Source organism: Nelumbo lutea, chromosome 4 (genome assembly GCF_056320005.1).
Source record: "Nelumbo lutea isolate HS-2025 chromosome 4, American lotus-T2T, whole genome shotgun sequence".
Lineage (NCBI taxonomy): Eukaryota > Viridiplantae > Streptophyta > Magnoliopsida > Proteales > Nelumbonaceae > Nelumbo > Nelumbo lutea.
Genome location: NC_142687.1, coordinates 12,656,361 through 12,672,556, shown reverse-complemented (window position 1 = coordinate 12,672,556; position 16,196 = coordinate 12,656,361). Strand labels below are relative to the sequence as shown.

Genomic DNA, 16,196 nt, shown 5'->3' with positions numbered 1-16,196 from the left:
AGATTCTATGGTGTAAAATATGCATGGGCAAGCATCAACAGTATCTGATTACTAACTCTTTGTTGCCGGTAAATGACGATGAAAATATGAATTCTCTATTGGCTTCAGAAGCTATCCGTGAAGTCTGCACCCCACCAATTCCCCTTCCAGCAGCTGATTTCTGCACTTCATCTATCTCTCGACGGAAAGCCACAGTTTTTAGATAAGCTTGTATTTGTAGCTCAGAAAATTTTGCAGGGGCCTAAATGCATAAAGGAAATCAAGCAACAAATCAGCTTTCTAAGAAAGTAACTCATCTAAGAGAAATATAAATAGGAAAATTTCTATCACTAAATAGTTAATGGTTTGACATAATAGAGGAACCAATCTCCTTAAGGTCACCTAGGTACTAATAGTATATCTTAATAGAATTCAAATAAATAACAGAAGAATTGAGATATTATAGCCACTAAATACTGTCTTTGACATGGAAAGAATTGCAGCATCTGGTTCATAAAAATTGCATTTTGCTTGAGGCAGAAAATATTTCCTGGAATTGAAGGCTAACAGTAACAATCCCAAAAAAAAAAGGATTATAGTATTTTCTGGAGATCGAAGTTCATAATAAAGCAATATTCACTGTCAGGAGTGTCAATTAACTAAAACCAGTCAACGATAATTATCCTTTTTAAGCATAAACACTCCCCTCCATATCATCTTTCAAATTCTGAGATAAAAAAAAATGGAGAAGTACGGATACACCCAATGCAGATTTCTGATTCCCACTGCACAGCTATAAACATTCAAAACGTCAAAAAAACACACCCTATGCACCCATACCCGCCCATGAATTGGCATCAATTCCGAGCTGGCACCTACCCCAAATTTACTTTGAACCTACAAATTCTGACACGGGGATTATCGGTCATTCTCCCAAAAAAAATGGTGGGGGGGGGGGGGGAGAGCACATATACTATACCTGAAAACTTGAGAAGTCTCAAATGAAACAGTTGGATGTGCATTCACTGCTTCATTAGTGTCTCATTTTGAAAATGTGGAGTGTCTAATTGTCCCATTTACTAATGCAGAGAGACTTATTTACTATTTTCACTGTATCAAATATAACTAGCATTCATCTATTTAACATGCATTCAACTTCTTATTGAAAAATTCACTTCACGGGTGATAACTTATTAGCATAATCCTTTGAAATCACCAGTCTGAACAAAAAGAATTGATGCTTTACCATAGCAAAATTGGCTAAATATCATATATAGTCCTACTGCTAAAACTTGCATACAATATGCTTTGGCGCAACCATTTTGACATTCCTTTAACATAGAAACTGAAAACATGAAAAATCATAAACTATATGTCGATTTTTTTTTCTTTTTGATACCACCACACCTGGCACCTCTATGGACATGAAATGATGAAAAGGAAAAGAAACAAGTGGGAAAATTTTTTGGCATTGGCCACTGACTTTGGCTGCACAACTGGGTAAGATCTCAGACATTGGCAACAAATTACCAAGCTACAGCAGCTGGATGCAAGGGTTTCATTAGGTTTTTATATTTTTGAAACTGTAGGTGAAGTATTTCATTAAAATCAAAATGTCAAAATACAATGAAGCCCCTGTACAATGAGAGACTGAACAGAGGATATACAATTCTGCCATGCCCAATTCCCAGAACAAAACTATCCACTGCTTACAAAAAGGAAAAAAAAAAAAAAAAAAACGAATGAAGGAGATCAGCAAACTCTGTGGCAGATAGCTTGGTAAAACAGGGGACATTCAGGTAAAACTTTTTTTGGGCTGTACTGTAACTCTTGATGTTGTTTTGGGGTCAACAGTCTTTGTATGAGTGGCTGACAATGTAAGATGTTTATTTGATATCCTTAATGAAAGTTACCATCTCCAATCAAAAAAAAAAAAAAAAAATGAACGAGAATGTCTATTTCTAAATAAAGGGTGAACTGCCAACTATGAATGAGCCATCCCCAGAAAACTGCTGAGGGAAGTATGCTCCATGCTACCTTTCCGGGCCTACTTAATCCTTCTAGACACCATGCCTCTATGAATCCCTTCACATCAGCTGGAAACACAGCTTAACACCAAACAGACCTAACAGTCTTAACCAAATCCAGTTAGTAAAGTCACAGTGAATCAACAAATGGCTAGACGACTCAACATTTCCATTGCATAAAGGACAAGCCAAATCTGCCACCTCTAAGCCTCTTCTGACTAAATTCTCTTTGGTTAGGATCTTGTCCAGAGCACTGCTGACCATACAAAGAAGGCCAGTTTAGATGGTACAGCTTTGATCCATATCCTGTCACTTGGAAAAGAAGTGGTATCCTCCCTTGATACATATTTGAAAAATGATTTTACAGAAAAACTACCCGTTTTCTCAAACATCCAATTTCTTTTATCTTCCCCTATTCCAGTTGTCTCTCAGTCATATAAAATCTGGAGCAAGCTGATTAGAGAAGTCACCTCCCAACCGTTAAAGTTCCTCCTAAATTGAGGGTTCCACAAGCAATATCCACTGTCTTTCCAAATATTCAGCAACAGTTGCATTCTTATTTGTAGCTATTTCAAACAGATCAGGAAATATGGTCATCAGAGGACCTTCTTCACACCAGTGATCCTTCCAAAAGAGAACCCTCCGGCCATTTCCCACTTTATATTTTATGAACTTCAAAAACTGAGGTTGTATTTTCTGAATGCCTTCCAATTTAAACATCCATAGGATGATCTGACCTCCTCTGTTTCCCACTCCCTGCTACTAGACCCATACTTGGCTACAATTAACCTTCTCCACAGGCTATCTGACTGCTCATTAAATCTCCATAACCGTTTTTCAAGCAATACAGTGTTTACATATTTCCCTAGACCCCCATTAGCTTTGGAGCAGCAAATTTTCTTCCAGTTACCAAGGGTTCATTAGTTAATAAAGGAGCTCTTCAAATGAGATCAATGGATGCATTAGTGGGTCCAGAGAGTGTTGGTTAGGATATGGACCCTGAGTATTTGCACTCAGAACCCTAATCAACAGGCTCAATGAGCATGTGTCACCTCAAAAGTTGTTTTGATATTTTAATGAATAAGCAAACATAGGTAGTTTTATTTTTTATTTTTTTTATCAATAACAGATTCATTCAATTCATTGAAATATCAAAATATTTACAGCAAGGAAGACAAGAACTCTTATCTTCCGAATACAACTTAAACCCTCCAAAGAGAGAAAAAGAGAAAAAGAAACAAAAGAAACAATTAAGTTACAGCTTAGCCCAAAACATTGCTTCCCTTTCTATCCCTTGTTTAGCTAATCCATCAGCTAAAGAGTTAGATGATCTCTTAACCCAACTCATCCTGATTTCCATCTCCCGCACCAGCCACCTGAATTTCCTCTTCTCATTTCTGTAGTTCCATAAACCGCAGTCGTCTTTAACCAGCCACCCTATCACCACCTCCGAGTCCCCTTCAATTATGAGTTTCCTGACATTCATCTCCTTGGCTTTCTGAACTCCTTCCATAACTACCAAGATCTCAACTCTAAGGGAATCCCCCACACCAATTGGGCCTGAGAACAGGGCATAAATGACCCCGTTCTCATCCCTAAAAACACCTCCAATCCCTGATTGTCCCGGATTCCCCCTATAACTCCCATCAAAATTTAACTTTAAGAAGCCAGCAGGTGGGGGAGTCCAAGACACCCTTATTATTGGTTTGACCTGAGTGCAATTTGTAATCTCACCCCACTTTCTCAACATGTCTTCCATTGTAACATGGTTTCTTGTTATTGCATGGTTTCTTGTTTTTTAATTCCCATTGTAACATGGTTTCTTGTTTTCCTTCTGAATGTGAATAGTGGTTGCCTACATGGGAAGTTTTATTATTACATGTTTTTTTTTTATAATTGAAAGAAATTTATTAATCAGCAATGATAAATAGTACAATGTCCCCAAGGAGAGGCACGAGATGCAACCTCTCTAAGTTAAGTACAGCTTTCCAATATACTATAACAAGTTACAATGTAGCACAAAAAAGATCCTCCTTGGAAACCCCCTGTTTGGCCAAAGAATCAGCCATAGTATTAGCTGGCCTGCTTACCCATTTTACCTCAACTCTCATATTACTAGTTAACCACTTTACGTTTTTAATGAGGTCTTTGTAGCCCCAAATGGTAGCATCCGGGTTTAGAAGCCACTTTGTTACCTCCTAAGAGTCCCCTTCAACTAGGAGATGCTCCACCCCAAGCTGGTTAGCGATCTGAATTCCTTGTACTGCAGCTAGTATTTCTGTCCTTGTAGAGTCCCCCACTCCCACCGGTCCTGAGAATAAGGAGATGGCATTGCTGTCCCTATTCCTCAGGACACCCCCTATACCTGAAGGCCCAGGGTTACCTTGGCTGCTTCCATCAAAATTTAACTTGATGACACCTTCTAGAGGCGGATCCCATTCTAACAAACTTCTATTCTTCTTGGTGGAGGTATTAGCTAACCAATTCCTCCACAAGTCATCAAAAGACAAATCAGCAAATATATCCAAGGTTTTCAGCCAATCTATTGCTCTTGTTAGGATACAATCATTCACTTCATCTAAGCTTCTTTCCTTCTCTAAGAAGACTCTTGCATTCCTTTCCTCCCAGAGAGTCCAAAAGGTGGCTGCCCTGACACATTTCCACATGAACTTGCCTCTTCTAGTGTGCCATACAAAAAAAAATGGGTTAAAAAACAAACTCAAATCAGATGGCGGAGACCACCTACCTCCAAATAAACTAAGGCTCCAACTCCATAAGGTTGTTGTAGCAAAGGAACAGGAGATCAGCAAATGGAAGCAGTCCTCATCCTAGGCCTTACACAAGGAACACCAGTTCGGGGAGAGACAAAGAAAGGGTCTCTTTTTTTGCAAGTTTTCCGAAGTATTGATTTTCCCATAATAGACTTCCCAACAGAATACAACAATTTTTGGAGGAATAGGTCACACCCAAACTTCTTTGAAAGGAAACCCCTGAGAATTGGGGTTGGAACTGAGGGATTTTAGAAAAGAAGAACAAGTAAAGGTACCTAAAGGAGTCCAAACTCTTTGATCAGAAGAAGTCGGGTCCAAACAAACTGACTCAAGTAAGTGAAGTAGCTCAGTGACACAAATCGACTCACCATCTCATAATCCCCTACAAAATCCAAAATCCCAATTTAAAGACATGGGAATAAATGGGTTCGGGAGAAAATTTGCAATTGGCTCATTTTTGTGAAGGGAGAGAGAGTAAAGCGAGGGGAATCGATTGAGAAAAGAGCAATATTTATTGAGAAAAGAAAGAATGCTACAAATTGGGCTTTTCTTGCTGGGCGATGGATTAATTTGTCCAATTGTTTAAGCTAAAAGAAGCAAGGATTGTCTGACCCAACCAAAGACACATCCAGCCTTCAATTGCTAATAAAAGATCCATCTTCAAAATCTCCATTTGGCACAAGCATATTTGTTTGGTAAGCTTCTTCCTAGAATTTTGATAAACATTTCAAGTCAAGCAGCTCACTATTAGAATATCAAGTAAATGTACTCCACAAACTTTCATGCAACAATTCTCATCAAAAAGAACTCTGAGAACAAAGTTCAACAATCTCATTAGTAGCCCATTTTTATGTGGTTATCTCTATTAGGAATGGTGTGTCTAGAGGAAAGTATCAAATAAAATGGTAATCACATGCAACTATGCTGGAAATAACAACTGAGAACTAAATAATATTTTATCAAACAAAGTAAAAAAATCAAAACAGAAAAAAAAAAAAAAAGAATTGGACAGATTTCTCATGGATGACCGAATATAGCTCCAGGACTCCCAGCATCACACCAATAAAATCCATTGTTGTCAAAGGCCTACAAGGAGAATATTATGATGTCCAGACAATACATAATCATAAAATTTGGAGGAAATGATGAATCAGTTTTCATGTTTCAACAACTAAGTAACAGACAACAGAGACAGGATATATAATCTGAAAACTGTTTGGTAGTTTTCATATCTAACGTTTCAACCTGTTTCGTAATTCTACAAGAAGTTTTTTTATTGGAAATGCTAACTTCATTAAATAACTTTCCAGATTTAAGTACAGCTGTCAACCCCTAAGTAGGTGTTGAGCCTTAGCCAACATGTCAGCTAAACCATTAGCTGATCTCCTTGTCCATTTGAAGCATGCACCGATCTCCCTTGTATTGTGGATTTCCCTAATGGGCTGTCTATAAATCCAGGCTCCCAACTCACCAGATTGCAGCCACTCAATCAACAATTTAGAGTCTCCCTCAATCTCAATTTGGTGTAACCCCAACTGTTTTGCATATCTTACACCTTGAAGCAAGGCCATCACCTCCGCTCTCAATGAGTCCCCCACTCCTATTGGTCCTGAAACAAAGCCACAATTCTACCATTTTCATCTCTGAAAACTCCTCCTATACCTGAAGGGCCCGGGTTACCTCTTGAACTCTCATCAAAATTCAATTTCGTGTTGGTGGGGACCACAATTCCTGCACAATAGGTTTCATGGAAGTTGTAGAAGCCACCACTTCCCAATTCCTATAAATGTCTTCAACTGAGAAGTCTTTAAACAAATCCAAAGTTTTCAACCAATGAATAGTCATAATAATTATCCTTTCTACAATTGCCTCCTTGGACTTCTCCACGCCTTTAAAGATTCTATTATTCCTTTCTTCCCAAACTGTCCATAAGATAGCTGCTATTGTTCACAAGGCTCAAACAAGTTTGGTAGTATAATAACAACTAATTCGTTCTTATAACTTGGTGGGAATGGAATTTGAAACCATCATTGTGCAAGTTTCCTGAATCTCTAGGGGTCAAGGTTTTTATATGTAACTGAATTCAAAAAGGTATTGAATTTAAGAATTGAAATGGGCAGTTGTTGGAATGTGTAAAGTGAACAAAGTTGGGAAATGGGCAAAATGTGTAAAGGTGGAGTTACTTAAAGCCCACCACTGCTAATATAAGTTAAAGGCCAACCAATGTGGGGTCGGAGATGGAAACTTCATAATTCGTTGTCATTTTCATTGAGCTTGAGACCAAAAGAACACCAGTTTACATAATATGCAATAGGTGCAACTCTTTGAAATTCTGATGGGTACTCACCTAGTCATCTTGTCCCTAGGGCATGGTATTCAAGAGTTGCAGACAGGCAAGCCCTCAAATAACTGAATAAGAATCAGATCCTAACTTACAATTCTTTGCAAGGAAAAAAATAAGGGGAATAAGAAGACTTACTGATGGACTCAGTAGAAGCCTCTTCCACGAATCGCAGAAGATTGATTTAGTAGACTGATTTGCGATTTGAAAACTGTAGAGGTACAGGGTTCTCTCTGGCGGTGGATGTTCTTCCTGAAAAGAAGGTTTGGGGAAGAAGCTAATGTTTGCCCTGAGCTTGTTAATAGGGGTATTTTCGACTAAACAAAGTCACCCCACTAATGGGAAAGTAACTTACCCACCTCTGAAGTGGGTAAGATTTTCCCAGGTAAATGGCCAAAATACTTACCCAGGGGAATCTGTATTTTCCATGGGCCCCACATGTATTTGCAAAAGAACATAGGAAAGTTGGTCAACTTTCCCACCCCAACATAGCGGTAAACGAACAGGGCCTAACTGTTTCTGGCATCCAAGGGCATGCTATTATTCTAGAGCAGACAAGTTGGTCAAGTTCATGCTCTAAACAGAAAATAAAAAACAAAAAAAGATGGCTCTATTAGAACCCTGATTCAACAGAGCGCAGGCTCTACAATTCACAGTTGCGGTAGAAATTTAATTGTGGTATCTATTATATGCCTTCCTCTACACTGGCTCTATTTTTTGGAGCAGACAATTTACTTTTCTTTCAACCAACTTACAGAACATAAGTATAATTATCTTCTAGTAGTTGATGCAGGTGGTTACATGTCATATTATAGGCAATACAGTGATTTTGTGGTTGTCAAGTAAGACAATATGCAGTTGTATTAGGCAATGCATGTCTTCCTCAATCTATAGATGGAAGAATAAACATGAATTCTGGAAGAAAAAGAATGCAACTAACTTCATTGTGCAGGATGTTTCAATTCCTTGTTTATGGCTTTCATTCCATAGTCCAAACAATCCCATCCCAGAAAGTTCTTTTTGTTAAACATTCTGTTTTCCCTGTTATTCTCTTCTCTCATATTTCCACATGTGTGCATACTAATCATACTTGGCAACACAAACACTGCTATTCAACAAGAAATATAGCAATCAAATTCCAATATTGAGATACTTCAAAAGAAAGACATGATGGAATTAGTTATTAATTTACCTTTTTAACCTTTTGGTACTTCTGCCTATTTTCTGCCATCAACCTCTCTCTCATCTAGCAAGTAGGAGTCAGGCATTTTAGCAAGGAAGAAAAGATGCCAACAACAAAAATACAACAACCTTAAATCACCAAAATCCAATAGTCACTTGTAACAGAACATATACCTGAACAAGAAGATCAAGTTGCATGGATGGAGGCAGAGCAGCCAATACAGCTGGATCAACATTCCCATGCATTATTGGCTGCACAATCAAGTAGAGAATTTCTACTTAAACCTTTGAGTACAATATATAAAGTAATCATGCGACCTGGGTGACCAGGGTTCAAATCTTGGAAACAGATTCTCTGTATGTGCAGGGTAAGGCTGCACACATCTATCCCTCCTCAAACCCCGCATTGATGGGAGCCTCATGCACTGGGCTGCCCTTTATTTCGGATTTTAGAAACTATGTTTGGTCAAAATTCCGCTCCAAAACATCAATATTTGAAGAGCCAAAATTGATTATTTTTTAAGCTACTTTTTTAGCTCCAAAGAATCAATTCTCAGAACAAGTTATTTTATGAATAATTCTCAGAACAAGTTTTGAGCCCAGGAAAAAAAAAAGAATTAGTTTAAACAATTCTCAGACATCCAAACTTAAAAATGATTCTCAGAATAACAAAATTAATCAGAACTAATTCTCTAAAAGCATGAGAAACACAGTCTTAAAATTTGAAGGTACCCTTGTGCAATTATGCCAGCATTCTAAATATATAGGGGCTCATCAGAACTTAAGTTCACTAATACCATCTTTACCACAACAAAGGTTTTATTCGTCGTTTTATTGTGCTTAGTGTGATTACAAAGGAGAGATTGAGGATGATGCCACCCATAGAATTAGAGCATAATGGACAAAGCGAAGGGGTGCATCTAGAGTCTTATGCCATAGGTGAATACCACTTAAATTAAAAGGAAAGTTTTATAAAGTGATTGTGAAGTCAACAATGTTATATACAGGGCTGTAGTTGTGTCAGATTCAGAAATTGCAAGAGAAATTCATTTTATGGGGAAGTTCATTATTAGAGTTCAGTTTCAGGTTGTTAATGGATGAACCTTCAATGGGTCATAGATCTATCTGTTTTTACCGATAGTAATCAATAGAAATATAACCCAACAACAGAAGATTTCACCAAGAACTGACATTGAAAAAAGTTGCACCAGAGGAATGAAGTCTCGAATTGTAACCAACTGAAGCCACCCTAAACTGTGCAAATTTGCTGAACTATCTCTTAGTCCAGATACAATCATCTTGTAATATAATGATTTCTATGGTTATAACAATTATTCTTCGTAACCCCTAACCTGCCCCTGCATAGCAAGGTGAGGAACTTAAGACACTAAGCTAGAGGTGAGCATTTATAGGGTAACCCTTACACTTGACCCGTCCTAAGATTTCATGAGCAATTTTCATTCCTTTCTTTTAGTTGTCCCATTCTTTTCTGAAATTAAGCTAACTTAGCAGATCCTTACCATTGAGAAATAAAAATAATCATATGAACATGCAAGCAGGGATTATTACTTGTTACAATGAAAGAATCTATTAAACCCATAGAAAGATAAAAACCTACAAGCATCATTTCCTCGTCATCACTGTCATCTTCCTCAGGAGGAATGCCACCAATAGAAGTAGATGCATTGATAGTGAGACTCCCATCTTCCTCTGCTGCAATGGATGCTGCCAACCTAAACTGACTCATCAAAACCAACTTACAAAAGCAAACAAACTAATAACTGGGCAGGGCAACAGTGTAATAAGGCGCTTACAACTCATCCAAACTTTCCTGATTGTAACCACCAGCGAGCGTATCATTTGTGGCAATGTTCTCTGTCGTGTTAATGTGATCCGGTACAACCTTTTTGCCCTTTGAGTCATTATTTTGTTTCTGTTTTTCAATATCCTCGGCCAGTTCTTTAAGTTTCATTGCCTTAAGCTGGGGAGAGTGGACGATAAAAGGAAAATCTGTTAGTAACCAAAGCAACAAATGATATGTATATTCGGCAGAAACTAACGCTGATTGTAAGACTCAAAGTTCAGGAGGTCTAAGAGAAACCTTTTTTTAACAGATATCATAGAATTATAAAATAGAAAATGATCTTATAAATTTCGGCATAAATTCCAGACAGACCGGATAAAGGAAAGTATTCCTGAATGGGCAACTAGAAACTCCACGTAATTAGAGATAGAGAAATTAGCTACGGAAATAAATTGACGATACGAACATGATTGAGTAGTAATTTCTCAGCGGTTTTTCGGATCTTCGCCTGAGCAATATCTCGCTGCCGACGACGGGCTATGACGGTGCGACGCTTGAGGGCAGGTGTACCACCATCAAAGACAAAAACGGGCTTGGTGCGGAGGAAGAGTAGCTTGCAAATGCGGCGGAAGAACCCTATGAGGTGAGCGTTCCTCACCATTTCCCCCTTTTCATCTCGCATCGCTTTCATGAACTGTATCATCCAAATACTTGCGTCTGCAAATCCAGAGGTTTTTACGGACGACATGTGAGATTGAGAATAAAGATATAGTTTCAGGATTTAGAATTAGGGCTAAGGATAGTATTTTGATGACAGAGACCTATAGCGAGCCTCTTTCCGGCGAGGGTCTCGACTGAAACGCGGCGGCCAACGGGAGCCAGAAGCTCCCAGAGTCCTTGAACACCCATGCTGATCTTGCTTGCAGTTCCTCCCTGTTTGCCGCCAAAAAACCGATAGATAGATGATCAGAAAATTTATGTGTCAACCGGGAGCAAATTAGCCAATTACTAACGTGCGTGCGTGGTCTTTGTATAACTATCGTCTCTCGCTGAGACCGAGCAGTGAAATGTATTGGATTTGTGCCGGTTTGGTTTGTGTAAGAGAAGGACTGAAGGAAACTGCAAACGGATCGAATTCAATCGGATTGCCGGTTTATAGTCCGAACTCCGAATATCAATAGGGTCTTATCGATTGGATCTGTGCCGGATTATGGTCGAATTCGGATGGCCGCTTGGATACTGAAAGAGAATGGTTTTAAAACCACCGTTAAACCGGTCATTTATCCGGTTTTGTTTTCACCTGGCCCTGATTTTCCAAACAAAAAAAACATCGATTCGGTAAGCAAAATCACCGACCCACGCAATTGAACTGCTAAACAGTTAGAACATAAAACAATGTTTTTAAAATCGGACCGGACCGGATAGTTGAATCAAAAAAAAAAAAAAAGAACAACAAACAAAACAGGTCACTTGATTGGTTCCATTTTACCTCAAAACCATTATTTGGCCAAAAACTGCTGATTTGTTCAGTGAATTGCTGACTCAAGTGGTCAAACTATCGAACTATTTAATTCGGGAATGATTTTTGCCATTTTTTTAATTTTTTTTTTATTTTCTGTCAGAATGAACCGCCTATTTGGACTGGACAGTTAGACCATTCAACCCGGGAACCGGTCCTCAAACAGTTCCCTATCTGATTCGATTTTAAAAACCTTATCATGAAAGAGTTTTTGCTTCCTTTTCTTTTGGCTCAATTGGAAGGAGTATAAATATAAATATGTACAATGCAAATATATAAACATAATAGAAAATATAAGATTTTGCACTTTATATATTTACATTTGTATTCCTTCCAAACCAAACGTTTATTTCAATTGATTTCCAGCTTTTTAAAATGACATTGACCGATCCATTTGGTCTAGACTGCTGGAAAGTTCAGCCCACGAACCAGTGGTCAAAGAGATTTCATTTATGGTGTTGTTGAAGAATACAAATAAATTGAATTAAAACTGGTGAGAATATTGTATAATTTAGTAAAATCACAACATTGTAAAATGTAGGGATAAGCATCTATATTTAAATCAAATTGAGATGAATTATTAGATGGAATGGATATATATTTGATTCAATATAAGTTGATTGAAATTGGATCGCCCCAATGTGCAATTTCAGGGTTCATTTTATTTACAGCCGAAACGGGAATTGTCTATTCAAGTAATCTATTTGGTTCAAACAAGAAGAATGGGAATTAGAATCAATATGAATGATATTTCATTTTTAAGGAATGGCCATTCCCTCAAATGGAAATAGGATTCTGATTCCCCTCAACTAAATAGTTGGAATGGGAATAACTCATTCAGATTCCAGACTCTTGTTCCCATAAACCAACAGCAACTATATGTTGCTTCCAATCAGAGGGAGAGAGTAAAAATAAAAAGGCCATAAATTCCAATTATCAGCTTTTTTGAAAAATATCTTTTAGGCTGTGTTTGGTTTGGAACTCCCGTCTCATCAAGGTTTTTTGAGGATTGGGTGTTGCAAAGGGGTTTTGGGGCTTCCATCTGCTGTTGGGGTGTTGCGGGAGAGGGTTTTTGAGGGTTGGGTGTTGCGGAATGCGGAGAGGGTTTTTGGGGTTCCGTTTGCTGCTGGGGTGTTGAGGAGAGGGTTTTTGGGCTTCCGGCTGCTACTGTAGTTTTTGTTCACTGGTTGTTTGCCTGCTTCGAAGGTTTTTTGTTCACCGGTTGCTGGAGAAGGGGACTCGTCATGCGTTGGCTGTTGTGGGTCTCTGTCATCTACTCTTTGTCCCTAATGTGCAATGCAGTGACCTGACTCCATGCTCACCATTCTTCTCAATCATCTCCGCCTCTCTCAAACCCTGAGCCTCGACCAGTGAGTAGGGGGTGGGAGCGAAGTGGTAAAAACAAAACGTATGGGTGGCTATCATGGTTCTAGTGAGTGGTGGCTCTGCTTCTACCGTTCCTCCTCACTTTTGCCAGCTGAGGTATGGGTGGGCATGTGGTTCTGGTAAGTGGTTCCGATCCCATGTGAGATTGTGGGTCTCTACCATCTACTCTTTGTCCCTAATGCAATGCTCTGAACAAATTGTTTATTTGTTCTTTTTTTTTTTAATTTAGTTTGTAATATCTGAATTTAGTATATTCTTCTACAATTGCTATAATTATGTATGTTCTTCGGCACTTGCTGTAATCATGTATGTTCTCGTAGACTTCTTTTAGATGAATGGTGCGCTGAACTAATTAAAAAGATTTTCCTGCTTTTTACATGTTGTTTTCTTGTTAATTTTCAAGTCTTCTTGTTTTAATTACGTATATTCTTCTACTCTTGCCGTAATGAGTCATTGCAACTTTCAAAGTGCAATTATTATTGCTGTTTAGTTTTCCTTTTTATGGTTAATACTTGGTTCTTTATTTTTTATTTTTTCATTTCCTTGACTAGTCATTCCAACTTTATGTGATTAATCATGATCATCTTCATCAAGCAGGGAAGTTTTCCAGATAGTGATAATTAAGCTAACCCTGTATGTAAATCTTTTTGGGACTGATGTTTTGCCCAATGACCACATGGTATGGTAATTGTCTGAGAATTTCCAGTGAAAAGAGAATAGCCAAATGAACATCAATGGACCTTTTGAGTCCTCTTCCTCTCAAATGAAATAAAATTACCTATAGACTTTTCAAAGAAATAAGAATTTGGGAAAGTTGGTTCTTAGTCGTTAGAATCTATAGTTTTTTATCAAATGTCATTTCTTTCTTTTCTCTTTCCTTTAACAAAAAGCAAGAACTCCACAAATTTCCTTTATTTTTCTATTGTCGTAGGTACAGACTATGCTGCCAATCTTTTCCCTTATAAGCTGTTTTAATAATTTATTTTCCCTTATTGAGCAGGTTTTGGTTTTTATTGAAGATGGAAGATGATCAGTTGAGACAACCGCAAGTTTGAATCTCTATCCCGGCCTTTAATCTTATTCATTGAAGAGCATGTCTGCTATACAAAGTGATTCAAATAGCTTACCATGTTTTTGTAAAGAACGAGTTTTGTTTTTTGTTTTTTATTTTATTTTATTTTGTAAGAAGCATATAAATCAAAATTTTACAACTTAATGTCTCTCTCATTAAATTCATATGGGCATTGTTTATTTACCATTTCCAAGTATGTAATTAATTTCTTTCAAAAACATAATTTTAAGATTTATTTTTTTACACTCATTAGCCCCTGCCCCCTGCAACGCAGGAGCCACCCCGCTACTCATTTGCTTATAACAAAGATCAAGGTCGTACGGTTGAGCTTCGGTTGGCTGTTATTGATTGTTTATTTTTTCCATTGATTTATTCAGAAAAACACAAAAAGACATATTTAATAATCACAAGATGAGGTCATTACAGACGTTGTCAAAACAGAACTCCTTACTCTTAATATTTAATAAACACCAAGTTTCTTTTGGGTTTCACAAATAAAGGGCAACTCATGCACTCTAGAAGTTTTAAGCGCCAAGGAAGATTTGGTCCGAACTCTCTATTATGTGACACATGGCAAAAACAATAGCTCGGCAAAAGGGGCCAAGCTTAGGCGGGAACAAGGGGACACACTTCGCCAAACTGACCTTTGTAACAGTTCGGGATACCCTTCGCCGAACTGACCCACCTTGTAACAGTTCGGGGCACACGTTGCCAAACTGACCCTTGTAACAGCTCGGGATACACTTCGCCGAACTGACCCACCTTGTGACAGCTCGGGGTACACTTCGCCGAACTGACCCACTCTGTAACAGCTCGGGATACACTTCGTCGAACTGACCCACCTTGTAACGGTTCGGGATACACCTCGCCGAACTGACCTGTATACACCTCCGAGCTCAAGACCGCCTCGCTCAGCACTTCGCATCACTTGGCACCGAAACCAAACAAGTCGTACCACGCCTGACACTAAGGAAGTTCGTGCCCAAGGGCGCCGCGCCTGACTGACTTGGGATCTGACATTTGGCGATAGCACCCTAAACGGCTACCTGCCACCGCCACTGACGCCACCATCTCCAGTTAGATGACGGTTAGGCAGTGACGGTTCTGTCTTAGCAGAAAGGACGACGGCCGAATTGACAAGCACAAGGGTAATCATACTTGACCTGACAAGGGCCCCGGGACGAGTGCACGAAGTGACTATAAGAGCCACCTACCCCCCCCCCCCCCCGACAACGAAAGTATGCAAACTTTGCGCTATCTGGCATTACCTTGCTTTTGAATGATTCTAACTTGAGCTTCGGAGCCTCTACACCGAGTTCCCCCCGGAGCTCCCATCTCCTCAGTTTCAGGTTCCCTGCTACCCCGTTCGGAAGCAAGGCAACGGACAGCTAAGACCAGCCGGATCGCGCTCCATCAATTGGCGCCGTCTGTGGCAACCACTTCAAAAAGCCTCCCTCCAAACTTCGATAACCCCTTTTTCTTCAAAAAACCCAACACTCATGGCCTCCTCCAGCAACACCAGACGTGGCACGGAGACAAACGCCACCGGGGAGCAACTTCAGGTCCCCGTAGTGTGCATTGGACAGTTCACCATCCCCCTTTCGGCGGATGGGATCCCCATCTTGAACGCGCCACAAGCAGTGGCACCCGTAAACCCTCCTACCACAAGCGTCTCCTTTCCTCTCCCCATTGAGACAACCTTCACTGAACCAACTGTCGTCCCCCTAGCAGCTAGCCAAAACCGATTGGAGGACCTGATGTAGTGCATGCGGACAATGCAAGCCCAAATGCAACAGTTCCAGCAACACCAGCTTCACCAGCACCAAGTGCTGCACAATATCTCCCAATATCACTATCAACAGCAGTTCCCCCAACTGCCACTGAACCAACCACTACTTTCACCTCGCCACCCCGCTCCGAGGCCGGTCAAGGCCTCCCCGCAGGATGGGCGCCCCCACCAGGCGAAGGCCTCCCGGCCCCAGAACCACCCCAATAGCTAGGCCTCGTCCCCAGGCCGAAGAGAGAAAAATGTCATCCCCGCCTCGCAACCCGTAGGCGGGTCGGGAACCTCGCCCGCGAGGTCGGCACCACGGTGCTCCAAGTCTGAGCTCCCGC

General features: G+C 39.7%; 1 protein-coding gene and 1 long non-coding RNA gene across 4 annotated transcripts in view; one reads left to right on the top strand and one right to left on the bottom strand.

Moving 5' to 3' along the window:
* The window catches only part of UVH3 (5'-3' exonuclease family protein), a 36,073-nt gene extending 24,884 nt beyond the window's left edge, over positions 1–11,189 (bottom strand). Inside the window, exons 1-7 of one of the 3 annotated variants that reach the window (XM_088986581.1) lie at positions 10,926–11,189; positions 10,571–10,821; positions 10,115–10,281; positions 9,919–10,033; positions 8,475–8,552; positions 8,311–8,364; positions 57–241 (exon numbers count right to left, since the gene is read on the bottom strand). In XM_088986581.1, coding sequence (XP_088842707.1) covers positions 57–241; positions 8,311–8,364; positions 8,475–8,552; positions 9,919–10,033; positions 10,115–10,281; positions 10,571–10,821; positions 10,926–11,013 — 938 coding nt within the window. In that variant the 5' untranslated portion in view covers positions 11,014–11,189. Of the gene's footprint in view, positions 1–56; positions 242–8,310; positions 8,365–8,474; positions 8,553–9,918; positions 10,034–10,114; positions 10,282–10,570; positions 10,822–10,925 lie in introns of those variants that run through there. The other 2 variants (XM_088986582.1, XM_088986583.1) reach the window with 2 other exon arrangements.
* Positions 11,190–12,299: 1,110 nt separating this feature from the next.
* LOC148853977 (uncharacterized) lies at positions 12,300–14,267 on the top strand. The gene is made up of 2 exons (XR_016112453.1): positions 12,300–13,128; positions 14,010–14,267. It is a non-coding gene; the product is annotated as an uncharacterized LOC148853977 (long non-coding RNA).
* The last annotated feature ends 1,929 nt before the right edge of the window (positions 14,268–16,196 follow it).